Source organism: Tauraco erythrolophus, chromosome 10 (genome assembly GCF_009769465.1).
Source record: "Tauraco erythrolophus isolate bTauEry1 chromosome 10, bTauEry1.pri, whole genome shotgun sequence".
NCBI classification, from domain to species: Eukaryota; Metazoa; Chordata; class Aves; order Musophagiformes; family Musophagidae; genus Tauraco; species Tauraco erythrolophus.
This window is the reverse complement of record NC_141474.1, coordinates 34,174,728-34,201,573: the sequence shown is the minus strand read 5'-3', so window position 1 is coordinate 34,201,573 and position 26,846 is coordinate 34,174,728. Positions and strand designations below refer to the sequence as shown.

General features: G+C 52.4%; 1 protein-coding gene across 3 annotated transcripts in view; it reads right to left on the bottom strand.

The window, feature by feature from the left end:
- Positions 1-14,336: 14,336 nt before the first annotated feature.
- The window catches only part of PDE4B (phosphodiesterase 4B), a 200,538-nt gene continuing 188,028 nt past the window's right edge, over positions 14,337-26,846 (bottom strand). For all 3 annotated transcript variants that reach the window (XM_086617761.1, XM_086617762.1, XM_086617763.1), the window contains 8 exons: positions 23,515-23,693; positions 22,501-22,599; positions 22,202-22,366; positions 21,720-21,819; positions 20,861-21,015; positions 20,638-20,760; positions 19,445-19,627; positions 14,337-15,616 (listed from right to left, as the gene is read on the bottom strand). In XM_086617761.1, the coding sequence (XP_086473887.1) occupies positions 15,251-15,616; positions 19,445-19,627; positions 20,638-20,760; positions 20,861-21,015; positions 21,720-21,819; positions 22,202-22,366; positions 22,501-22,599; positions 23,515-23,693 (1,370 nt within the window). In that variant the 3' untranslated portion in view covers positions 14,337-15,250. The remainder of the gene's footprint in view (positions 15,617-19,444; positions 19,628-20,637; positions 20,761-20,860; positions 21,016-21,719; positions 21,820-22,201; positions 22,367-22,500; positions 22,600-23,514; positions 23,694-26,846) is intronic.

The following is a 26,846-nucleotide window of genomic DNA, read 5'->3' as shown; positions in this document are numbered from 1 at the left end:
TTTGAGTGAGGCCAAGCACAGCACAACCATCCCCAACGTGGATGGGGAGCAATGGCAGCGCTTCTGCTATGGAGGTGGAGGACCATCCACTTCTGGCAATTGAGACACCACGTGGCCCATGTTCACCTCTCCTTCCAGTGAGGGCTGGTTTCTTGAGACAGTGTCCACACTCAGGTTTTTTTAGATATCACTGTGATGTTTAAGCATGCAGGGAAAAACACGCACTTTTTCTCCCCATCTACCAGGGGAATGAGAACATATTTCATATTGAGTTCAGCACAAACTAGTACAAACTGCACATCCTGCATCATTCCCACGGAGCCAAATTCTCTTGTTGCCAAAGAAGACAATCCAGAAACATCAACCAAGCCAGGTCCATCCCACCAGCCATGGGTGATGCCGGGTGGCCCTGTGCTCTGCACCCTGGGTGTGCTGGGGCTGCTGATGGGCACCAGCATGTGCCAGGCAGGCACAGCCCAGCTCCTCCCCGAGCTCCACCCTCAGTATCCAACATTTCAGTGAGAAAAGTGATTTAAATAACCGTAATAGTAATAAAACCCCTTTCACACGTTTGCTGCAGGGAACTACAGATATTTCTTGCAGGTTCAAAAGTCGCAGATCAAACTAAGCTAAGTGCATTTGAAAACATTCTTATATTAAAATAAATCATCTCTGCAAAGTGTCTCTACTTCAGTAGGACATTGGTCACCAAAGTTTCGCTCCTCCACAAGCAGAGCCAGTTTCCAACTGTTTAAAAATTCATCAGAAGCAGTAATTACTTCTTCTAATTTTCTCAATTCCATTCTAGGCTCCCGTACGCATCAGCTAGCTGGGGAACAACACGTTAAGCAGTTTAGTAAGTCACAAATAACAGGGAAACTTATTCTGGCTAGTCTTTTTATTTTTTTTTTTATGATTTTTTCTTTTTTAATGCAAGACTATTTTACAATAGGCGATTCCGCCAAAGCCCAACGAGCCACCAGCCCAGCGCCAGCCGACCCCCTGGCAGCACCCACCTGCCTTGGCCACCGTGGCCAAGGCTGTTGCACAGCAAGCTCAAGCAAGGCTAAAATCCTCAAAGAAAAAAAACCAACAACAACAAAAATCAAACCAAACAAAAAACCCAACCGCCTTCCCCCGCAACCAGCCTCAAAATTAGTTAAATAACCCAAACCAAGAGTTACAGCAGGTCAACTTCAATTTATCTCCATTAATTCCTCCACAAACGTAGGCACCTTTGAGAGAAACCACGTAGTTAATGACATCTTCTCTAAAATGACCTGTTCTCGCCCGGGCTGCGTGCCCGGTTGCCGGCGCGTCACGTATGGCAGCGCGGGGAGTTGGGCGTCGTGGCCTAAAACCCAAATCTCTTTTGTCTGTGACTTTATCACCCGCATCAGCGGAGACGTTGAAGGAGTTTCCTCATACCAAAGGGCAAAACCACTCATTCCCTTCACACCCAGGAATCAAAAAAAAAAAAAAGAGCACACAGCAATTCCCGCGCACTCGCACGCGGCACTGGAGATCGCCGAGGTCCAGCAAATATTTTAAGTCAATACAAGAGGTCTGGGTTACGTGGAGCCCGTCACGTTTCTGGGTTAATTTGGACAGAGTAACAGACCATGATGGATGGGGACGCACCGAGATGCTGCCCGATTTCTGCCTGTCATCTCGGGGAAGGCCGGGCGGCTGCCTGGTTCGTGTGCCGGCAGCGCCGCGAGCCCGCCGCTGGATGCAGCTCCGCATGGCCCTTCGGCCACGGGGCCATGAAAAAATAAATAAATAAAAAAAAATGAATATTTTCATCTTGTTTGCCCTGAAGTATCTATTCTGCTAAAAAAAAAAAAAATTAAAAAGTCTTCCTTTCCCTGCATATTACTCCAGAAGGCATTAAAATAAAAAATAAAAAGCACTTTACATATGGCTGAGACAAATAAAACAGGTTAAAATTTCTTTAAGAAATGCCCAGGGGCTTTTCCCACAGACGATCAGACGCACAGACTCGTAACGCTGCCTGGAGTATCTGCTGCCTGGAGCCCATCTTTCCTTCTCGTTTCCTTTTTTATTCCAATAAGCCTCAATCCGACATCCCCTCTCCTCCTCCCCAGAGCCTACATCTTCAAACCAGCGCCACTATATGGCAAAAAAAAAAAAAAAAAAAATTACCTTAAATTCAAATATCTGTTTCCAACTGAAAAGATGCTCATCCCTACAGCCACCCTGTAACCCCCCAGAACCCAGTGACCAGCTCCACAGCCTGCGTCCGTGGATAACACCTAAATTCATCCTCTTTGCATCACATCAGGCTTAGAAAGTGGGTTTCCAGGCAGATAAAATAATGCTTAAAGGACCTTAATGCCAACCAGCCCATCCTGGATGGGGCTGCTGTCTCTCCAGCCGGAGGAACCGGTGGCTCTGCCGGTACCAGAGCATCCGCACCCCCCGACCTGCCAGCACAGGGCTGGGGATGGAGCTGCAAATCATCGGATGGGCTTAGATATTATATCACCATCCGCCAGCTCGCCGGCAGTGGGCAGGGTGCTTCGGTCTGGTTGGGATTAGGGGGAGGGGAGGATCTTATTTTTATTATTATTATCATTATCATCATCTTTTTTTTAAAAAAAAAAAAAAAAGGAAAAGGATTCACACACTCAGGTTCAGCACATCCTCCTCCTCCTCCCTCCACCAGGGCTTTCCAAACTCCAGCGAGCCCGCAAGCCAGCGCTTGGATCATCACCTACCTTCCATCATGGTGGCAGAATTGCATTCCTCACTTTCCAAGGAGCCTGGAAAAAAATTAAAAAAAAAAATAAAAATACAGGAGAATACGATCCCGGTGACCAGATGCTTAATGCCAGCCCTCGGATCGAACGCCTCCGAGTCCCGGCTGGCTCAGCGGGAGGAGAACCAGGAGGAGGATCAAAGAGGCGAGCGGGGGCTACGGGCAGGCCATGGATGCTGCGGTGCCTGTATCACCTCCAGGAGCACCGGAGGATGCTGAGAGAAAGGGAGGACGAGCCGGGCTCGGCTCCGCCAGCGCAGCCCGTCCCTCGTCACATGCGTGCTCGCTCCCGACACATCCCCCCCCCCTCTCCGGGAACACACCAACCTATTCCCTTTTTTTTTTTTTTTCCCCACCCCACCCCCCCCACCCCCCCCCCCGTACACACACACTTTCACCAAAAGCATCACCCCTCTTCGTACCTCGTGACGCACTTCCCCTCCCTCTAATCCTATCGCAGCGGCTGGCAGAGCCAGATTAATTACCGGGCGCTATCAGATTAGGAGCGTGCGTGTGTTCGGGGGGCGGGGGGGGTGGGGAGGAAACATGGAAATAAATCGATGGAGCCCAGGGAAGGCAGCGGAGCTCGCTCCGACAGCGCCGGGCGAGCAGAAGGGCTGCGAGCTCGGGGCCCTCCGCGCCTTCTCCCGCAGCCGTTCGAGGGAGAAAATCCGGGGGGGGGGGGGGGGGGGGGGGCTGACGTCACGTCACCCGCAATTAAGCCCCGAAAGGATGATGCGGGAGAAATTTCTCCCCGACTGCCTTCCCACAGCGCCGGGGGAATCATTTCGCGTGCAGAGCGGCCGGAGTCGGGAACAAAAGAGGCTGGGGAGGGCGGGGGGGGGGGGTGGGGGGAGCTGCAAGAGCTGCTCCTCAGCACCTGCCGGGGACACCCCCCCCAACCTGGGGACATCCCCCCCCCATCTCCCATCGCAGCAGGTCCCACCGCTGCCCCAGCCAGACGATACGAGGCCGTCGCAGCAAACTGCCGCGTCCCCCCCCGTTTCTCTCTGCCAGCCCCGGCCCCCCCCCCCGCCCCGGGACAAGCGACCCTCCCCGGCTGGAAAACTGCGGCTCTGAGCTGCTGGAAAGGCTGGGGGTCGGCTGGCAGGGACGCGTAATGCCAACGCAGGAGTTACGGGATGCTCCCAGGATGCCCCCGGCACCGACCCGGGCGTGCGGGGCGGGGGGGACACTATGTGTGTTCCCCCCCCGGGCACGGCGGCAGCGTTTTAAGCAGAACTGGCCCGTTTCAGCCCTCGCAAATGCAGATTTTCAGCGTGACCTCGTGACCGTGATGGAAATCCTGCCTCTCACCCCATATCCCCATCTTTAGGACCATCCCAGTTAGCTGCGCACATTTCTCAGGACTTTAAGCAAGACCTGCATCATTTCTCCCACTAAAAAAAAAAATAAATCTTACTGGTTTTCCTCCATTTAAAAAAAAAAAAAAACTCCATTTTTCCCATTCAAAAAACCCCAAAGCCAAGCATCTCTGAGGGTCTGCTTACACCAGTGGGGGAATGAGCTTCACCACCACACCAGCAGCTCCAGCACAGAGCGTACCCGGCCACAGCCCTCGCCAATCCCAGCTGGCGAGAAACACTGGGCGGAGGGATGGGATTATTTAACAGATGGTCTGTCTAATCCCGGCACAGACCCGGCAGCCTACAGCTCTCAGGATGCTCCCCAGCAGGGCTTATGTTCCTTAAGCAAGTGGGAAGAGCTGGAGCTCCCCCTGCAAACCCTCTCCCAACACGGGTGATGGATAAACAAGTTATTTTTCCCCCAATTCCTCCATTTCGGTGCCAAGTTACGGCAGCGTCCGTACCGTGCCGGTGTGGACCGTGTCAGCGCAGGTGGAAAATTCATGGGTTAGTGCCAACCGCAGCGCAACCCACTTCTGCCGGCTCTGCGGGATGTCTCCACCTTAGGAAATAATTCCTGCCATGTGACAAGACCGAAACTCATCTCCCCAAGGGCAAAATTAACCCCACGCCAATGGCACCGTGAACCCGCACGGGCTCTTCCCAAAGGCGGGTGGTTGCCAGAGCACAGCCGCCTCTGCAGGGAGGGCAGCGTGCTGGTCAGCCCCTCTCATTTCGAGGGAAAGTTGAAATTTATGGATTCCCAAACAATTTCCAACCACGCTAGCCGACACGTGGACATTTCCCAGCAAAAACGCCGGAAATTTCAAGCGGCTCCTGAAGGACACGCGGTAGGAGGCTACGAGTCAACATCAATGGGCAAAGTCAACGGTCTTAAAAAAAAAAAAAATAAATAAAAAGGCAGAAAATGAGTCACTGAGTGCATTACTCATATCCGAGCGCAGTCATGCTGTAGGTACATGTGACAGGCGCCGCGGGCGCGGAGGAGCCCGGCTCGTCCCCCGGCTGGCCGGGGACACGGTGGCCCCGGGGCGGGCGAGGAGCGCGGGGCGCAGCGCAGACGGGGATTTGCTAAATAAAGCCCCAATCTGCCGGCCTCGTCCCCGCGTGGGATCTGGCCCTGGCAAATCCCCCGGCATTAACGGCAGCAACGGGCAGCCGGTGGATTGTTTACATCTCCGCGGCCGTGGCTCCACAACCCTTTCCCTAAACCGTAATTAAACCTTGACTAAAAATAAGCTCATCCCTTGACCTGTTCCGGGTGGAAACGCAGAGGACGAGGCCAGAGCCACCAGCAGCCCCAGTACTGACAGCTCCCATCACCTGCAAAACAGACTTTCCAACAAAGGTCCACCTCTTCCCCTATAAAATGAGTTTCTTCCACGGAGAGAAGGAAGGATCTCCCTTCCTGGGGACACCGCTGCCTGCGACGCTGAACCAAAACACAGCACCCAGAGATGCTACTGGGCTCAACCACCCCGCGCTGCACATCGCCCGACGGAGCCGTGGTCCCTTGGTGGGAGCTGGACCAGCTTGAGGAGCTCACAGCAACCAGCCCTGCCAGCCATCAGGACCCGGCTCATCCCTTCCTGCCCACCCCGGGGAGCTCCCGGCTGCCATCCTGGGGAGCGCTGGCTGGGAAGAGGAGCGGCGCAGCGCCCGCCTGCATCCCTGAGAACAGGGCCCCTCTTGGGATGCAGCTGCTCCCGGCTCCACGGTGACTCCCGTTACCTTCTGCTCTATTAGTTTCTCTCTCTATTCATCCCGGCTTTCCCCACGCCCGAGGAGCCGCCGGGCCCTTTCCATCTCAGCGAGCTGCTCCGAGGCGGGACGCGGGAGCGAGCCCTCGCTCACGGTGCCAGAGCCCTTTGGGGATGTGGGAGAGCCGGAGGGGGCGGCGGTGCTGGGGCAAACGTGCTTATTGTGTGTTTAAAGAGACTGGGTGCACTCAGCTCCGCTCCGGAGACGGAAAATAGCGAATCTTTGGCACGGAGGAGGCTCACCAGGGATGAGCCAGGAGCTGCACCCCCAGCCCCGCTCCTGCCCACGCTTCTCCGCGTGCTGCCTCTTGCCTTCCCCCAGCGGGACGGCCCCGGCGGGCACGCAACCCCTGCAAAACACACCACACCCTGCCAAGCACCCCCAAAACACCCAGCCCGGGTTGAGAACCAGCACAGCGACATCCCACGGGACCCCGAACCACCCTCAGTGCCCGCAACCCCCCAAAAGCAACACAACTCACAACGGGGCTGGAAACAGGCAACAGTTCCTCCAAAACCCAGCGCGGCGCCTTGTGGGACCGACCGCCCCCATCGGCGGGCACAGTGCTCAGCACCCCCAAAAACTCACATTTTGCCAAGCAGAGCCCCCGTGCCGAGCAGCAGCCGGTGCCCCGTGGCACACGGGTGTCGGCGGAGCAGAGGAGCGACTTAACGCTGCCGGAACCACCGCTGCCTTATTTAACAGCTCCCGTGGAGGCAGAGGTAATTGGGCTACGCCCTGGGGTGCCAGGGCAGGATGGGAGCCCTGCGCAGCCGGGATTCCTGCTCCGGATCACCGCGGTCGGAAACACCCATCGACCAGCACCACGAGCCAAGTGGGACCAAAACCCACCTGCATCCAGCTGGGAAGGGCACCAAAACCCACCTTCCTCTGCTGCTGCCTCTTCTTCCTCCCGGCCCCACCCTCCTAATCAGAGGCTGATCAGGGTAATCACCTTCCCCAGCACCATGCCCTGATGGGGATGAGGTGCAGCTGTCCCGGGGGTGCTCAGGTCCTGCCGTCATCCCATGCCAGAGAGAGGACAGGGCTCTGAGCCCAAATCCCTGCCCTGGCACCGTGGTAGCCCGGTGCCCTCCCGGGTTGTCGCCATTTCTGGGCCTGAAAGGGACAAACCACTCAACTGTTCGGAAAAGGGATGGCAGGGGGAATATTGTTAATGGCTTTCTTTTCTTTTTTTTGGGAAAAAAAAAAAGCATTCTTGTTTTTGGGAATGCTCCAAAAGCCCTTGTGTGCCCCACGGGCATGGGGGTTTGCAGCCAGGAGCCCCGCTTCATGCCCCACGCCTGGTCCTAATTATTATTAAGCCTAATTATTGGATTGATAACTGAGGGCTTCAGCCTGGAGCCTGCTATCATGATGCACCCCCCCGAGCCCAGGCAGGGGGTCAGCACTGGCACCTTGGCGGGCTGGGGACACCCCACCGCCCCACGTTGCGGCCGGTGTCCCCATTGGGTGCGGGGAAGCAGGATCCGGATGCTCTCACACGTGCACGCACAAGGGAGCCCCCAAAATACCATTTCATCTGATTCTGCCCAAAAAGGCACTTGTCTCACCCGAAACACTCACCCCGAGGGTGGGAGGGGAGGCTGAGCAGCACAGGGGGGCCAAGCTGGCATCAACTTTCAAATGTAAAATAAACTCTGTAGGAACGGTGCCGGCTGTGGGTATTTCCAAGAAATTTCGTATTTTTGGATATCATTCCCTTGTTAGACATGAGAACAACTAAAAGCAGGGTCTGAGCTCCTGCGCTGCTCCCCTCTTCCTCGAAGTTTAAGCATCAGCTGAATTAGAGTGTCCAGTAGCATGGGGAAAAAAAAATATTAAAGAACAGAACTGGGGTTACCAATATCTGCAATAAAACACAATAAAGTTGGCCAAAGATGCACAACCAGCACCAGATTTCTGCTCTGGCACCAGCTCAGGGGCAGTTCTCCCCACGGGTGAGCACAGCCCCAGGTATCGCGTGGCTCTGGGATGGGAATATCCCATTGGAAGACAAACTGGGAATTTTTGCGCTTGTCCAAACCCAATGATGTTTCGAAGGTGTTTTTCCCTCAAGAGGTGATGGCTTACGGACTCGAAATTGTTTCAAAAACCCCCCAACCTTGACCACGCGGCAGCAAACCCACACTCCCTGCAAGGACCAGGGCTCCGCTGCGGGAGGGTGAAGGTTTTAACCCAAATATCTCAGCTGAGAACGAAGTTATGGAAAAAAAATACATTATTTTAACGCTGAAAATATTCTTACCGCCGTTCTGCCGTTAATGAAGACCCACGGTGTGCCAGGGCGGGCGGGAGGGGAAGCGTTTGTCCCCACCGGTTTCCAAAGCCCTGAGAAGATGCTCTCCAAGCCCCTGCAAAGGGCACGGGCTTCCTGGCGTCCCCGTCACCCTTGGAGGGTGGGAGGACGCTGCGTGGGGAGGGGATGGCCCTCGTTGAAGGCCAACGGAAGCCAAACGCTCGACCTTATTGCTGCCGCCGTGCGTAACCCCACCTTTGATGTGGCGGCAACGTCACCTTTGGACGGGCACCTGCAAACGCCCTTCACGTGATCGCATCTGCCGGCGAGGTGGGTGCCAGGGAGAAACCTTGACCCCGTGCTTGTAAAAAAGTGATTTCTCTGCAAGATCCGTCTAGTAGGAGTCTGTAAAAATAGAGGCGTGGGAGGAAAAGGGGGTGGCTGGGCGATGGGTCAGGCCAGTTTGGGTCCCACCAGCTGCACTCGCACGTGGGCACAGCGAAGGCGAAACCCTCAGCTCCGGTGGAGCAGGAGGGAGCGATGCCGGAGCGCATTGGAGCGGGGAGAGGGCGGGGGTCCGTGCCGGGAAACGCCTGTGCAACCCAACGGAAAAGGCAGACCAGCACCCCAGAGCAGACCTAGAGGCCTCCAGCTGTGCGAGGTTCCAGCTGTGCAGGCATCCAGCTGTGCATAGCTCCAGCCGTGCAATGATCGAGCTGTTCAGGCCTCTAGCTGTACAATTATCCAGCTGTGTGGGGCTCCAGCTGTGTGGGGTTCCAGCTTGGCATGGCTCCAGCTGTGCAATGATCCAGCTGTTCAGGGTTCCAGCTGTGTGGGGTTCCAGCTGTGCAGTGATCCAGCTGTTTAATGATCCAACTGTGCAGGGCTCCAGCTGTACTCAAGCACCAGCTGTGCTCAGTCTCCAGCCGTGCAGGGCCCCAGCTGTGAGCTGCTCCAGATGTCAGGAGGGGGCCCAGCCATGCACCCCTCCAGCAGCACACAGTCCCAGCTGTGCACCGCTCCAGCTGTGCACGGCCCTGGCTGTGTGGGACCACGGCTGGGCACGTCTCCCGCTGTTTGGGACCCCACTACAAACTGCTCCAGCTGCCTGCAGCTCCAGCTGTGCACAGCTCCAGCTGTGCTGGGCCCCAGCTGTGTGCATTCCCACCGTGCGTGTCCGAGCTGTGTCCCTCGTGATGGACATCCGGGCTGTGCCGTGCCCGGCTGTGCGCACTGCGCTGTGCAGTCGTCTGAGCCTCGGCAGATGGAGCTGTGCAGCTGTGCAGGCAGCTGTGCGCGGGCAGGATGGGACCTGTGCAGCTGTGCAGCCAGCTGTGCACAGGCACGATGGGGCTGGCAGTGGGTGCTGAGCCCTGTGCCATGGGGTCCCGCGCTCCCTGGGGACGGCTCCCTGGCCCTGCCCTTGTCCCACACCGACACCCCGCGGCGTGGGGGCGACCCCCTCCTCTGCTCAGCACGGCAGCCCCAAAACGCCGCATGCAGCACCCCACTGCGTGACACGCCGCACCCCAAACCGCAGCGTGGGGCACCCCGATGAGCCGGGGTCGTGACGCCCGGAGCGGGGCCCAGCCCCGGCAGCTCAGCGCGAGGGTGGCAAAGGAAGAAATAAACCCAAAACTATTTCATGTCACCAAAATCCTCTGCTTGGCCTCACCTGAAGCTGCGTCAAAGACCAGCAACGGGGCGGGGGGGCGAGCTGGGGACCCCGTGTGTGACCCACAGCAGGACCCGCTGCCAGCGGCGGCCCCCTCCCGCGGGAAAATCCATTCTGCAATATATATATATATATATATATCTAATTGCAGCAGTCTTCTCTCTGGGGACAAGGATGTCCCCAGGCTGGTCCCACTGTCCCCCGTGGGTCAGCCCTTCTCAGGGATGGGGGTCCTCGGGGACGGGGGGCCCTCGGGAACTGGCTCCTTCTCTCACCCCAAAAGGGACCTTTGGGAGAGGTAAAACACCTGAACGCATCCTAAATCTCCCCAGCTGGGCCACCCCCTGCCCTGTCCTTCCCAGCCAGCCCAGGGACGATCCCGGCCGGCATCCCCGCTGCCGGGACCAGAGGCCCCCCCTCCCCTTCACACGGAGGCTACCGGTGCCGTGAGCCCTCGGGCTCTGCTCCAGCACCGCAGACTCGATAAAATCTGTTTTTGTGCACCAGCCCCCCAGCTCCTTCCTGTTTTTGACTATGAAACTGTCAGCGTTTCAGATTTTCACTTCTTTTTTTTCATCCGGGGGACTTTTAGGTGAACTCTAAGCCAGCGGCACCTAAATCTCCTCCGGGTAGCAAACAGCTCCCAGCACTTTGCAGATCTTTACAGCTGGATTTCAACCTGGGAAATGCTCCATCCCGCTGGCCGGACACCGCGCTGGGGGCCACGGGGCCCCCATGCCAACGTGGTGGACATGAAGCAAACCTTGGTGGGGCCCAAAGTTGAGCAGAAGGGTCAGCTTCCAGGCACCCAGCACCCCCTTTGCAATAAAAGCACATTTCTAAAGGTGTTTTTGCTGCTTATGCAAACTGGAGGCGATTACTGTGGCTTGAGCCATCCCAGTGTTTGGCGTCTGGTGGCACCAACGCAGGGACCTGTATCCCTGTCCCCAGCCAGGCCTGCAGTGAGGGGCATGGGGCACCCCCAAACGCTGGCCCGATGGCTTGGCACAAAGATGAGAAATCCGCATTCTCAAAGAATTTATTTGAAGAAATCCAAGATTTCTTCAATATTTTTCACCGGTGGAGAACACCGTGAGCAGCTTGGGCTGTGGCAGGCACTGGCACCAGCTTGCAGCCGCTGGCACGCATCGCTGCAGCGGACGGCAGCTGGGAACGCCCGCGCTCATCCCGAACTCCTACGGACCAGGGGGGAAAAAGAACATGGAAAAGCAGCCCCACGCCCAGGAGAGCCGGCTCAGCGCCTGGGAAAAAGCAACAGAGCTGGTTTATTATTTTATTTCTTTGCATCATGGTTTCTATTAACAACGCTGACCTCCAGGTCAGAAGTTTCCTGGCAGCGCTGGGGGTTCCGCGGGACCCTTGTCCCCGCGCCCTGGGCAGCCGGGAAGGGCCAGCTCTGCTCCTGGTGCAGAGGGAAGAGCGGCTCATCCCCGGGATTGATGCCCACAGATGGGTTCACAGCTGGTGGAAATCCCCCCGAAACCTCAGCTCCATGGCCTCAGCGGGAAAGTATGTCCTTGGGATCGGCTGCTGCCGAAGCAGGGGCTGTTGGTGACATCTGTCACTAACGCCGGCAGCAAGGAGGGGACAGCGGGTGCCCCCCCTTGTCCTGCAGCCCTGAGCCCCTCCGGCTGGGCTGGGGTCCTGGCACCACCGACCCCACGCACGCCGCAGCCCCTGCTGTTCCCTGCTCGCACACCGCGCTCGCACACGACGGCAGCGCGGCTGGTTGCGCACCGCGGTCGCACACCTGCTTGCACGCCCCGGTTGCAGACCTGGGAGCCGCCCCCTCTCCGGAAAGGCACACTTTCTGCACCCTGTTTTCTTGCATGTTTTGGTTTTCACCCCGTTTTCCCCCAGGATGGGAGCAGCAGCGATTCCCAGCTCCTCTGGGTGCAGCCAAGACCTGCTGGGGGGTGGCTGGAGGCAGCACGGCTGCACCCCGGGGAGGGGGGACCACCAGGGACGGGGAGCTGGCACCCATCAGCGCCACCCATCCGGGCCATAACGAGGGAGGAGGAAGCACGGCATCGCTGCCTGCACGCGGACGTGCTTCCGATGCCGAAGGAAACCGTGCAAACCCCGCGGGGCGCTGGGGGCCGCCGGCAGTTCTGGGAGCAGGGACGGCAAAGCAGAGCCAAGACGTGTCCTCATTCCCCCGAGGAATGAGCCAGCAAGCTGCCCCACACCTGGGCCGGGACTTCCCAGCCCAAAAACGGAAGGAAAACAGGAGGGATTGGGGTTAGTTTTGCAACGTAGCTGCCATGGGAGCGTTTTCTCCGCTGCAGCAGAGAAGGAGAAGTGAAAGGGGCTGTTATTTCGCAGCACCGCCGTGTCTGCGCGTTCCGGCGGTGAAGCCGCTGCCTGGCAGAACTGGGTCATCGGAAAAGAAAGAAATAAAGCAGGCAGAGGCTGGCGGGGGGGGGGGGGGGAGAGAGGGCGGTGGAGAGGGGGCCAGGGCAGAGCACCCTGTGCCCGTGTCGGCCCTGCACCCGGGCACACCACCTCCCCCCAACACGCCCGGCGGCTGCGGGGTTGGTGGTTCACCTGCAACTTCAGCTCTTTGCTGTCTGTCCTACTTGGCCACTGTCTTCACCCAGAACCGTGAATGTTTTTCCAGCCCGGTAATCCATTTCCTATCTCCACACGTCCCCGGGAGCCACGGGCACAGCGCTGGGCACAGCGCCGGGCACGGCCAGATGCAGCCGCCACAGCAAAGGTGCCTGTAAACAATGCACAGAGGTGGTTTCCCTGGAAAAGAGAAATTGGTTGTGGCATCGCCAAGAAGTTTTCAGCCATGGTTAAAACCCTGGTGAGGTGCTGTGCAGAACACCCTGGGAGGCGTTGTGGCTGGTTGACACCGGGCTGTGCCCACATCCATGCTGGTTGGCATCCCCGCTGCCAAGCCCAGGGTCAGCCAAGCTTCAAGCCCCCGTTCCTCCTGGACTGGAGGTGTTTGCAGGAAGGTGGGTTGGGAATTGCTGTTCCCGTGAAATGCTGTGGGAAGGCTGGCACGGGATGGGGGTCTGGGGAGAGCCCGGAGACCCACACGGTGCCATAGCAGGGTCTCCTCTGGGCACCGTCAGCTGCCCCGGCATCACCCATGCCCAGGGTGGCCCAGGGAGAATCCCTGGTGGCACAGGGTCCCTGCTGCCCCCTCCATCACCTGCCGGCAGGATGTTTTTTTACTGGAAATTCAGTTGTTTTGGGTCAGGCCGGGACATGAAAGCAGCCCGCGAGCTGGCCCCGGTGCCGCCCCGCGCCGGGCGAAGGCTGCGCTGCCGGCCACGGCCATCGCCTTCCTGTCTGCACCGCCTTCCTGTCGCCGCTGCCACCGCCACCGGCCCCGCTCCGCCGCCGGCTGCCGCTCAGGAAGGTGAAGGCGAAGGTCTCGCAGCTGGCATGGCACGGTGGAGAGGGCGGCCGTGCCCTCCGGCTGCAGAAACCCATCTCTTCCCCTTCGAAAGACACGGGCTCCACGTGCCCGCTGGGTTTCAGCCACGGGAGGGTCAGGTTTTACTGCGCCCCGGTGCCAGCCGGGTCCCAGCTGGGCACAGCCACCTTGGCACGAGACGGTGCCCGCGCCGACCCGTCCAAAAAAGCCGCACGAAGAGCCGCAGGCGGCGTCATGCTTTCATTTATTCACTTCATATAAAAATCTCTTAAGAATGCATCTGAACACAATATATAATACTATAACATACATTGTGTGAAACTTTTGGAAACAATAAAATAACCACCTGGAACAATGCAGTGTTCAACAGACATACAAACCCATTGATCATGCACGACTGTGCTATTTTCATTAACTAGTTAGTCACAAGTTGGACCAGAAGCTTGAAACATATTTTTACAAACTGAGATTGACACCGCTCACGATGCCGGACAAGCTTTGTCAGAAGAAGTTTTCACAGCACGATTATTACATCAGTTCACATTTTTGTCATAGAAATTCACATTGGGTTGTTCGGAAATTGGAACGTGACATTTCAAAGCCAGCCCGTTCGAGGGGGTTTCTTTTTGTTTTTTTTTTTTTTTGTTCCACCTCCCCCCCCCCATCCCTCCCCTCCAGGTTTTCAGCACTTCCCACCGCTCGCCCGCTGCCCTGGGGTCGGGTTGCCCCCTGGTTTGCCATGAAGACGAACCCCTGCCACGGGCAGCTGCGCCCCCCCGCCCCCCGAATGCCCTCCCTGGGTTGCGTCTGTCTCTTCAGCTATGTTCAGGTTCTTGTATTTTATGCAATACAAAAGGTTACAAGAAAAAAAGGCAACTCTTATTCCGAGTTTTCTACACAATTAACATCGCCGCCGACAGGCGACGTTAATTCATATAAATTAATAACTTACAAAACATTACAGTATATACATTACGTAATAAATACACTGTTATAAACAGTAATGGAGGTGTTAGAGCTCAAGGCAGTGCAGGAGGAGGACGGCGGACCTAAACCTAGGAAACGTCAACGAGAGGCAGGAGAAACACAAATATCCCAGGGCGCAGCTTCCGCTGAGGCACGGGGCTGCCCGAGGGCGAGCGGGCATCACACGCCGCCTTACTGATCCGGGCACTGCGCTGTGCCAGGGAAACAACCCACCCTCTGCCCTGCCCACGGCATAAATAAAACCCCGTCGAGGCCAAAATACTGTCATTCCTAGCGAGCGAACAGAGACGGCGCACGATGGCAGGAGGTGACTTCAAACGGGTGGCCAGGGGTGTGGAGAAGACTATTCAAGGTGCAGTAATGCAGAACAGAGGGTTTCCCTTCCGTTTAGTCTGTAGAAGTGATTAACTGCGATAAAAGTGACAGGTATTGCCCATGAGAAAAGGAAGACTGCTGCTTGTAACAGGAAGAATCAAAAAAATATCCGTCGATTTTGTAACACTCTGCGTCGCTTGTGATGCTAAACTCCCGTGTATTTAATTAAGAGACTCTTGAAAAGACATGAAAGTGTTTACAAAGAAGGCACACAGGTCTGCAGACAGGTGGTCAGGTGGACAGGTTTTATATGGAGAGTTATTGATCAGTAGTTTCTATCAGTCTAACTGGTATAAATTCCAAAACTAACAGTATAAAATCTCTCAGTTGTGTGTCATTTACTCCTCAGTCACCACCCAAGCCAGCTCCAGGACATCACGATGCTCCGAGCTGACAAGGCTTAAACCACAACGCAAATCACCTGTTAATTTCCTGAGCAATCAATCATTCACTCCACCATCTTTAACCCTGACTCCAATCTCAAGTAGCTGGGAGGATCTTTCAGCCCGTGTCGGACACGGGCCTCAGACCCGGGCGGCCGGCGAGTCCGTGAGACCGCCCGCGCGCTCGTTAAGTGTTGAAAATCCACTCACACGGATACAGGACATTATGTGTCGACGGGAGACGTATCCTCTGTCACAATTTCTATGTTGGCTTCCTTCTGTGGATCCTCCTCCCCCGGCTCGGCCACGCAGAGTGTCTTTGTATTGCTGAAGTAGCCCGCGCTCTCGCCGTCCTTCTCCGGTCCGTCCGAATCCTCCTCCTCCAGCGTCAGTTCAAACTGGAATTTCTCCATCAGGCTCTGGCAGTCCCTGCCCCGCTCCTCCAGCGGAGGAGATGGGCTCTGAGGTATCATGCTCTGGTACCAGTTCCTGTTGTCCTCCAGCGTGTCCAGGATGTCTTGGGCATCGGGCTGCACCAGGTCGGCCCACGTCTCCCAGAGCGGATGGACGATGTAGTCAATGAATCCCACCTGAGAAACACAGGAACATACATGCTTAGAGGAAGGGGATGGCCAGGAGCAGATGGTGTCTAAAGAGCTCAAATGCTGTTAATACACGACTTTTACAAGCAAAACACCCACCTCAGAACAAGCCCCCAGACCAGCACGGTCTCATTGCAGACGTAACCCTCTGATACCCAAAGCTGTACCTACAACGTTGGACTAGGTTGACGTCACAGAATCACAGAATGTCAGGGGTTGGAAGGGACCTCAAAGGATCATCTAGGCCAATCCCCCTGCCAGAGCAGGACCACCTAGATCAGATCACACAAGAACACGTCCAGGCGGGTTTGGAACATCTCCAGAGAAGGAGACTCCACAACCTCTCAGGGCAGCCTGTTCCAGTGTTCTGGTACCCCTACTGGGAAGAAGTTCTTCCTCATGTTTAAGCGGAACCTCCTATGTTCCAGCTTAGATCCATTTCCCCTTGTCCTATCGTTGGATGCCACTGAGAAGAGCCTGGCTCCATCCTCATGGCAGTCACCCTTTCCATATTTATAAACATCAATGAGGTCCCCCCTCAGTGTCCTCTTCTCCAAGCTGAAGAGACCCAGCTCCCTCAGCCTTTCCTCATTAGGGAGATGCTCCACTCCCTTCAGCATCTTTGTGGCCCTGCGCTGGACTCTCTCCAGCAGTTCCTTGTCCTTCTTGAACTGAGGGGCCCAGAACTGGACACAATATTTGGACGCAGCCTCACCAGGCCAAAACCAAACCTTGGATTAGAGTTTAACTAAAAGCAGGAGCCAGCTGGAAACTTGGCAACGGAGCTGCCAGTCCCATCCCTGGCTGCACGCATGACTTTCAGTATCCCTGTAGATGTCCTTTCCTGACATAGCGGATCAACCCCTCCCTGCACAACTCCAGGCAAAGCCATCGCTCTGAAGACAGAACATCCCTCCGAGGGATGCCTCTTACCAGCTGTTAGTGCACAGAGGCGTTTTAGAGGACCGTTGCCTCTACCCTAAGCACTGAGAAAGCTCGCCGTAAGCTCGCCGTCTCAGACAGGATGCCCTGCTGACTGCCAGCAAGGCTGGGGCAGTTATTCCTGGCAGCCCAGCCTTACCCCAGGGTATGGATACGGCTGGCAGCCGTGAAAACATCAGTACCCCAGGGCAAGCACCCGCCCTGGCGCCCAATGCCACGGCTTGAACAGCCTGAAGTTTGACCTTTGGGTGTATTTTACTACAGTGTGTGGTTTGTACCCGTTCTGAACTGTTTCGTGGTGCCGCATCCTTAAATCATAGAATCATAGAATCATAGAATGGTTAGGGCTGGAAGGGACCTTCAAAGGTCATCTAGTCCAACCCCCCTGCAAGGAACAGGGACATCTCCAACTAGATCAGGTTGCTCAGGGCCTCGTCCAACCTGGCCTTGAACGTCTCCAGGGATGGAGCATCCACCACCTCTTTGGGCAACCTGTTCCAGTGTTCTACAACTCTCATGGTAAAAAATTTTTCCTAATATCCAACCTGAATCTACCTCCCTCTATTTTAAAGCCATTACCCCTTGTCCTATCACAACAGGCCCTCCTGAACAGCCTCTCCCCATCTTTCCTGTAGGCCCCCTTGAGGTACTGGAAGACCACTATAAGGTCACCCCGGAGCCTCCTCTTCTCCAGGCTGAACAGCCCCAACTCTTTCAGCCTATCCTCATAGGAAAGGTGCTCCAGCCCTCTTATCATCTTCGTGGCCCTCCTCTGGACCCTCTCCAACTGGTCCATGTCCTTAATGTTTCAGCGTTTCTCCTCTGCTCTGCCAAAGCAGCCACCGGAGGAGCTGGCCCCGGTAGAGCTCTCCTCTCCTTCCAGTTTGTTTTGGAAAGAGTGCAGAAAGCAGGTCAGCTCATCCCAAGAAGTACCCCTCCCGCGCGAAGGCGGACAGACTCCCATGGAGTGACGTGCCAGCGGTGGAAACAGTGAGGGCTGCGGCCGAGTCCGTCAGTCCTTCCGCCGGCTGGCGCGTAAGCTCTGAGCTAAATCATTTTCAATTGTCTGACTAAGAGGACGTACGTCCAGGATGGAGAAAACTGAATGGCCATAAAGAGGATTGAAATTCTTCCGTCTTGGCAGAATGTGTCACTCCTCTCCTCGCTCCGCTGGACAACGTTTCTGTGCAGCAGGAAAATGGCTCTCAGAGGGGCCAGGCTCAACGTGCAGATGTTTGCTTTGGAAATCACACATGCCTCCTTCAGACACAACAGGATGTCAATAGAACCATTAACATTCAATTGTAACATACTGTTGCGGGCAGCTTAAACAAAAAGGTGATGAAAATTTCCTGCAGCACATGTTCCAGAGCACTTTTAAAGTGAAAAAAAAAAAAAAAAAAAAAAAGCCCCTCTGGTTAGCCGATGGCTTCGCCGCCACCCAAAACGCTCCAGGGCTCTACGGCACCAACGGCCAGAGATGGGTCACTTCCTTACCCAGGTCATTGTTTCTTTTCTCTAAACAAACATCCCAAATCATGGAATAGCTGCCCAGATGGCTGAGGACTGATCTTAAAATACTTTGATGTAAAGAGGTAACATCTAGAGCTTTGAAATACTCGCACACTATTTTCCAATCAATCCCTTGTTCCACTCCAGAACGGACATGCCACCTCCCCTTCTCTGCCACTAGCTGGGATTTCAACAGTGGCCATTTTGTGCAATTCCTCTTCTTTTTGCACAGCAAAAATGCCATTTTGAAACCTCTGTGAAGTGCGTATGGGAAACAAGAAATAAGTTGGAGCTCACATGCGGAGCACATGGGCATTTTCTGGCCAAGCCTGGCCGAAGGATTCATTTCTTGTTAGGTTAACAAATAAGACAGATTTTTCCAACAAAATCACCATGCGGTTGAGTGAATAATTTTGAAACCACTTGGCTTAGCCCAAGAGGACATTTGGAAATAATTATCATCAATTTTGTTACTTATTCAAGCTGAAAAACCTCAATGATGACTTGCTCAAGTCATTTAAAAACAACAACCAAGACATCATTATATAAAGATTGGAATATGTTTAGGCAAACATAAATTACTGGCCTCATTACGGACCAACCGGGTGAAATTTTATGGCCTGTGCTACGCAGGTCAGAACAAAATCTGACCTTGAAACAGTTTATGAATCAGAACTAGGGATGAGCCAGTTAATCTCAAAAAGAAAAAAAAAAAAAAAAAGACATATCCAGCTCCTTTTAAGGTTTGTATCCACATAAATAAATATTTCTTTGACATCACCTGGCCCACAGCAGCTCCATCAGACCTCTAACTCAACCGGGCAGATGGTGCACTGCAGAACTGTTCTGCACGAGGCTGAGTAACGACTCACATCCAGACTTTGCCAGTGTCCTGAAGCGAATCTCAGCTGGGAGAAGCTCCTAACCCTGCAGTTCAACGGGGCTGGCACTGCTAGAAATGTCTAACACGGGGTACGACATCGGTAGGTTTAGGAGGTGCTAATTAAGGAGGCTGGAGGACGTGAAGGCAGAAGAGACCTGGCAGAAGAAGAGATCAGAACTGCACTTTTCAAGCCCGGGGAGCAAAAGGAAACCAACTCGCTCTGGAAACTGGGACACAAACAGGGCAAGATGAACATGGGTTTGGAAACCAGGAGACACTGAGGGGCACATAAAGGAGTCTGAACAGCCTCGCCAGCCTATATGAGCTCCAGGCACCGCTGGATGTCAGGGTCAATCAGAACCAACCCTCTGAACAGCTAGCTCTTTGCCTAACTGCCCTAGGGAAAGCAGATGAATTTTGTCTCTGCTTCAAAAAATGCAAACTTAGGCAGCACAACAGTGCAGCTCGCGGCCAGTTACCTGTGATTTTTCCACTGACGCGGTGTGTTTGTCGCACATCGGACTGATTTCCATTCCTCTTTCTCGCTCTTTGTCTCCCTGCTGGAAGAACTCCTCCATGATCCTGTCCGTCCACTGCCGGTACAGCTCCAGAGACTTTGTGGGATTACTCAAGTCCGCACAATGTACCATATTTCGGAGAACCTGCAATTACATTAATCAGAAAACTCGTAAAATCAAATGGAAAAAAAAAGAGTTTCAAGCTGTATCTGCTTGCTTAATTCAGAACATTTAACCACAAGACTCTTCGATTATGCAACAGCCTCTAAAAAAAACGAACGTCGGAACGTCTCCGTATACGAGACCAGCTGCTACGGTCCGCTTCGAAAGCAAAACATCCTATATGTTTGCCAGACCCCTCGATACTTACACGGGGTGCAGTTGTGGCAACGTTCATTACATCATACAGGTTTGTTTTTGAATGCAGGTGCTTCCCACCATTCACAATTTATTTCCATGCTCTCAGATGGTTACAAGCTCCCACTTTCTGAAATGAGTAACATCCCTTCCACGCACACAAAAAAAATGTGCCTGACTAACTGTGGCTGCAAGGATTCAGACACCAACGGAGTGACCTGTTTTAACATCAGCAGTCTTAAATAAAAATGTAAGGAGAGTTTTCCCATGAGTCTGTTCTTAAGAAGTTGGCCATCAAAGTGGAAAGAACATCAGGATGTGTCTTGTCCTACTAACTACGCAACCCTGTTCCAGTACTGCTTTGCCCTTTCTGTAAAACAAGGATTAGATTATATAGGGAACAGATTGTACATCACTAATTTCACCTCGGTGTGAGAGTTGCTTTAGGCATGGAGTTACAAATTAAATTCTTGCCATCTCGCAATGCTATAGCAATCCTGCTATACTTTTTCGACCGGAGAATCAGCAAGGAAATTCAGGAGCCCTCCAAAACTCAGCCTTCTAGATTAACTTCAGAAGAATGTGCATGTTTGCAGTTCCATGCTTTAAGTCCCCTTTCCCTAAAACATATGGGACCACCTTGTATCTCTTTGTGGTGCAGAACAGAAGAAAACGATTGCTGAAAATTTAGGTCAGTATTTTCTATACAGGGTCCATTTAAAAGCCACCGTGAGAACAGGAGCACGGTTTCTTCAATCAACAAAATGCACAAAATCCAGAAAACTCAGCTGTCCTACCTGTATTCTGTCTGTGTAGTTGTCCAGAAGGAGGACTCCTGAACTGGTCACTTTCTTTGTTTCCACCATGGTCTTCAGATCAGCTAACAGACTCATATGCTTGGACATATCTGTCGCCAATACCTTTACAGAATTGAAAACAGGACCTTAGTACGGGCAACCACACAAAAAAGCCATTTTTTTGTTTGTTTAACGAAAGGAGCAGGGCGTGCATAGCTCATACCATGTCAATCACCATCTTCCTGAGCGTCTGACGCTGCTTCTTGGTCAGGTTCTGGAAGATGTCACAGTGCTCCTCTTGAAGCAGTTTGAAACCCACAGCGAGATGGTGGTTCTCCAAGACGGATTCGTCGTTGTACATGAGGGCTAGCTCGGAATCTAGCAAAGCAACACAAACACGTGACTCCAGTACGTCAAATGTGTGATTTCAAACAGCGAACGCTTGTCCTGGGCACTGAAATGTCTATCTGCATGCAATAAATCAGGAAACATTTTCTTTTTTTTTGCCTCGTGTGTGCCAAGAGTGTGTGGTTTCCTAATCCGAGCACATATGTGTGTGATACAAACAGCCCTTTGCTCCGTTCTAATGAACAGAATGGTCCTTGGTAGACTCTAGTTATGGGCTTCAGCATTGCTGACAACAGAAAGCATGAATCCTGCAAACACACTTCCCAAAAAAAGAACAATACACATATTTTGGAATCAAGATACATGCTTAGCCTGTTGCAGAACACAATATGAACCGCAATATTTAGCTTTATCGTTGTCAATAGCAATAGCACTATTTATCTTACATTAACGATAAAATTTGCACTCAGGACTGGAAGAATTATTATGTGTGAGCAAGCAGTAATATTCACAAGATTCAAGGGCACTTTGCAAATTGCATTACAATAGCTTCCTCTGTCAGGAATTTCATTTTAATTACTGTATGTATTTCAAAACTTCTAACTAGTTTACCGCACAATATTTTCAGAAAGCAAAGCAGTCTGAAAGTCGTAATTTGTGACCTCGCTGTAATGGAAAACGCATTCCCATTAGTTTCCAGATGAAGTTATTATGGTATTTGAAACAAAACTCACTTGTATTAATAAGAAATTGATTGGAGACCCCAGGGTGATCCACGTCATGGATTGCAGCTGCAAAAATCGCAGCAAGGATTTCCAAATCAGTGAAGACAGCCTAGGAAGGAAAAAAGGAATTTGTCAGAAAAGCCCTTATGTTTTATCTCCCAACAGTTTGGGAGGCTGATTTAGAGAAACAAATTGTGCTTTTTAAATTAGTTTTCTGAGGACAAGACATTTACTCAGAAGAAAGGTCTAGGAGCAGCCCGTGCTCTTTAAGATGAAACAGAGATTCCAGGCAAAGCTGCTGCTGAAGTTTCTCAAAATGAGCCCTCAGAAGAGCAGCTTTTTGCAAGTCTGAGTGCCACGGGCGACTGACTCAGCTTCAGGTTTATCTTTTCTGTTGACACAGGGAACGTGGTGCCTTTCAGCCCACCCTCCCACCTTGAAACACGAGGGCTGCCCAGCACAAAGCACTGGGCTCAAACCAGGAAACTCACGTCCAGCGCGGGGGTAGAGAGCAGAACGTGCGTGGACTGGGCAACATCAGCAGCGTGGAGGCTGTTGTGGTAGGCGACGTCCGAGTGGTAGTGGTCTTCCAGCGTCATCATGTACGTTACAAAAGTGTCTGATGAGATCTTGAATGTTTTCAGTAGATCTCGCTCCTGTATAATGAACGGTCCAAGCACACGTGCGTTTATTAAATATGTCATACCGTAGGAGGCAACAAAGCAGAGAGCCGTTGGAAACCAAAAAAGGGTTGTAAAAGAACAGGAAATTTGATCAGAAAGCCACGAACCTGGAATATAGCGTACATGATGCAGGTGAGCGGCCTGTTGTGGGAATACCGTGCGACATTAAATATGTTGAGACCCCACTTATTCAGATCTTCCAGTTCCTGTTGAAAGGACAAAAAGAGAATGGTTACAATATTTCTCAAGACAATTCTGCGTTTATCACTCGCACCACGTCTTTTGCGTTTTCCCAAAAGCTTAAAAAGATGCAAATTCAATCTTCATTACGATAATTATCTACGTGCATGAACATGTGTACTTAATCATAGAATCGTAGAATCACAGAATGGTTTGGGTTGGAAGGCACCTCAAAGATCATCCAGTTCCAACCCCCCTGCCATGGGCAAGGACACCCTCCACTACACCAGGTTGCCCAAAGCCCCATCCAGCCTGGCCTTGAACACTTCCAGGGATGGGGCAGCCACAGCTTCTCTGGGCAACCTGTGCCAGTGCCTCACCACTCTCAGAGGGAAGAATTTCTTCCTTATCTCCAATCTAAATCTGCCCTCTTTCAGTTTAAATCCACTGCCCCGTGTCCTGTCACTACATGCCCTTGTAAAAAGTCCCTCTCCAGCTTGCACATGAACACAGAGTAACTGTGCCGAGCTGATGCCAAAGCACTTGTACAAGGAGACGGCATTTCTCTGCGTGGCAGGGGAATTATTTGTGCTGTGTGTTTCCAGGCAGCAAGAAGAAATGCCCTGATGGAGACAAAGGCCCCATAGCCAGTTCGCTGGACACAGCGTTGTTACACATTCCTGTGTTTGATAATTGCTCTCTTCAGCCTTCATCACTTTTTTTTTATTATTATTTTAGGGATCTTTTCAAGGAATTTATGAACATAGAATATGCTGTTAGGGCCTGGTACCATTAATTACAGCATTTGTAATGGCCACATCTCTTCAAGGATATCGATTCTAGTTTTACAAGGAGGGAGGGGGGGCCAAATCCAGCCAGCCAGTCCATCCCCAGCTTCTATATAATACCGATTCTCCCAGAACCGCAAGAATCTGCCATACCTTGGCCAGATGATCTTCCTTTTCGGTTTTCACACCAAACCGTGAAATGCTGGTGTTATTCAAGCTTGAACTATGCATTAATTTTTTCACTCCGCTGATCTGCGTCATGAGCTGCTGTTTTTTCTTCTTCTCTCTGTCTTTCTGGGTGGGAGAAGGAATCTCCACATCATTCTGCTTGTCTGTAACAAATAACAGGTGAAACGAGTCAACACCGTTCGCAGCGTGAGCCCCCATCACCCCCCCCCCCCCTAAAATCAACTCTCAGCTTTGCTGATGAAGTGGCTCTGCACACCAGTTCAAACCCATGTATTTCTGTTGGGAGCTTTCCCTAATTTTGGGACCGAACTGAATCAAAATCAAGGCAAAAGAGTCACATAACCCCTGTTTGCCCTCTGCAAGTCTGAACAGTCCCGCCGAGCCCTGCTGGGACATGAAGTGCCAGGCTGCTTTCCTGGTAGCCACTTCCAAGCTGCATCGCTTGGGGACACGGCACATGTCCAGGAGCTAGCTCGCCATGCCTGAAGGCCACCGGGTTCTGTTAATGGCTAGATCTCAATTAATTTTTATTACCTATTTTCACGAAAGTACAATATATATTCAAACAACACATTTTTCTTCAACGAAGCACATAAGCATATATTTTCATATTAACTCTAGTGATACTTATCAGGGCCAAACCCATCTCCACATCCCCTGCTCTTAAAACATCAACCCAGTAACAAACTGGTGTCACTGATTTATTAACGGTCTGCCCTTTACAGATACGTACAGAGCAACATACAGTGCACAGGCCATATTTCTATTGTCATGCTCAGAGTCAGTAACAACAAGTAGGCACCTAGTGGGGCACGAACTTGGCTGTGGAGATGTGTTTAACAAATAAATTTATCTGCATATGCTACATACTGCCTGTACCACTGATGTATTTTCTGCATCAAAATGGAGACAGAGTGGCTCACTACTTTCACACTAACCATTTTTTAATGGACTTTTAGAAAAGGCTACTACAAGCTCTTTGTACCTTTGCATCTCTGAGGGCCTCTGGAGGGACTAGGCATCTAGGCATTAGTTACTTTTGCCTTGGCTTAATTAAAAATCTCTGAAATAAGAATGACCAGTGTGTCTGCGCACTGCAATTAAGAAGGAAGCCATTATTCACAGCAACAGCCAAGCTGACATCAATGGGTGTTTCCCTTGTGTGTTTTTGCTGAACAACAGAAGGACTTTCCTCTATACAGTCTCCTTAGCAATGACTACACCAAGGTAGTGCATAATGGACATTTTTGCACAGAAATCTCTAACTGGTGAACTCATGCAGCAACAACCCTTGCCTCCTAGGAAAGGGCATGTGCTGAAAGGCCATCATGATCTTAGAATCATAGAATCACAGAATGGTTTGGGTTGGAAGGGACCTCAAAGATCATCCAGTTCCAACCCCCCTGCCATGGGCAGGGACACCCTCCACTACACCAGGTTGCCCAAAGCCCCATCCAACCTGGCCTTGAACACTTCCAGGGATGGAGCATCCACAGGTTCTCTGGGCAACCTGTTCCAGTGCCTCACTGCCCTCAGAGTGAAAATTTTTTTTCTTATATCTTCTCCGTTTACGTGATGTGGCCAACGATTAAACCACCATTTTCCATCTTTGTCCTCTGTACAGATCTGAAGCTGGTGTCCCTGCTCTCACTGACCGAGTGGTGGCTGCAGGACTGGCTGCTCTGCAGAAGACTTTGCTTCTTGGTGCCTTCCTCAGCTTGTTTAATATAATACAGTCAAGAGACTGAATGAAGTCATGTCATTTGGTTTTAATATCTGTAAGTTATCCCCATCTAACAAACCAACACTGTCTGGAAATAAATGAATGTCCTATCCACATATTTCTTGGTTTTGTTTGTTCGACTTGCTCAGTTGTAGAGGAGGAAGTTATTTTGTGTGCTCATTTGGTTTTAAACCAAATTTTAGGGGGGAAAAGAGTAATTCATAAAAATGCAACAGCATGACTTCCTAAAAAGGCTTCAAGATCCTTTTAAAAGCTTTACTCATTTCTTTTTAACATGAGCAATCGAGCTGCAATCTGGCCCAATGTGGAGAGCCCGCACCACTCGCCACCGGCACAGCCCTACGTGGCTGAGCGGCCCTCGTACCGCACACAGCGGCGAGGACGTCACCATCGCACGATACGTGAGAAGAAGCAGGAGAGGAATGAACAAGACCATTGTCAAGACGTGCAAAGGGAAACACAGTTACCTGACCCAGCCTGAGCACGGGGAATAATACAGCCCCATTAGCACCAGCACCAGCTTCAGCTAATTAGCCCCCGCTGAGATACAGACCCCACTAACTCGAGTGTGCGTGTGGTTTATTAGTTTTATACCAGGTCCACAGTATCGAGCCACGTTGGGTATTTCTGCTGCAGCACATCCCACTCCAGAGACATATGCTTACTGGCAAGGGCTGAGGAAGAACAAACTCCCTGAAAACACCGTGGTGGTCACGCTTCCCGGGGCGCTGCGTACGCTCCGGGCTCTCCAGCTGAAGAAGTGGCCAGCTGGCTGGCAGCGAGGCAGCCTTGCTCCTCTTCCCTGTGCTAATTCATGTTCTGGATGTCATGCTTAAGCTGAGCAGCAAGAAAGGGCCAGTGGGTTCCCACAAAGCAGCTACGGACTTACATGGATTATTAATGATGTGATGTGCCCTAAATGCTCGCAGTAGTGCCAGTTGCAACTGGCTATTGAAATCACTTTAAAATCCCTTAATGGAAATAATTGTGTGTCATGGAGTGAACGCGTTCTGGGCCATCTTAGCCGCAGGGCATGAGGCTGTCATGAGCTCCAGCATCCCACGTACCCTCAGCGTTTGAAGCTGTTGGCCTCAGAGACACGTATATGAGGGTTCTGTGCTAAGCTTCTACATGCAAACAGTCACAAATTCTAAAGCTGAATTCTGAAAACACAGAACATCATATTTTTTGTAACAAGTGCATTTTGTAAACACAGAGGATTAATCCATGCCAGTATTCCTACGAGCTCCAACAAAACTAATGACGTGCAAAATATTCTCTTTACTCTTTATTCTGCCTTCCAGTGCAAAATGAGTAAATATTTAATATATAAAATCTCTGGGCTCAACCTTCTTGTCTGAACCCTGTCCCTGTGCGGGGGGTAAGGCAGCTGCACGAGGCAGTGGTTGCACAGATGACAGTATGCAGATGGGCTTCCGTCACTTTGTCCTTTCCATAAGGTCAACACAAAAATCAAATATTGCATAATGCAGCTACCAATAGCTTAACTCAATCCGAGCAGAAAAACCTTGGGATATGCAGAGGGAATTCT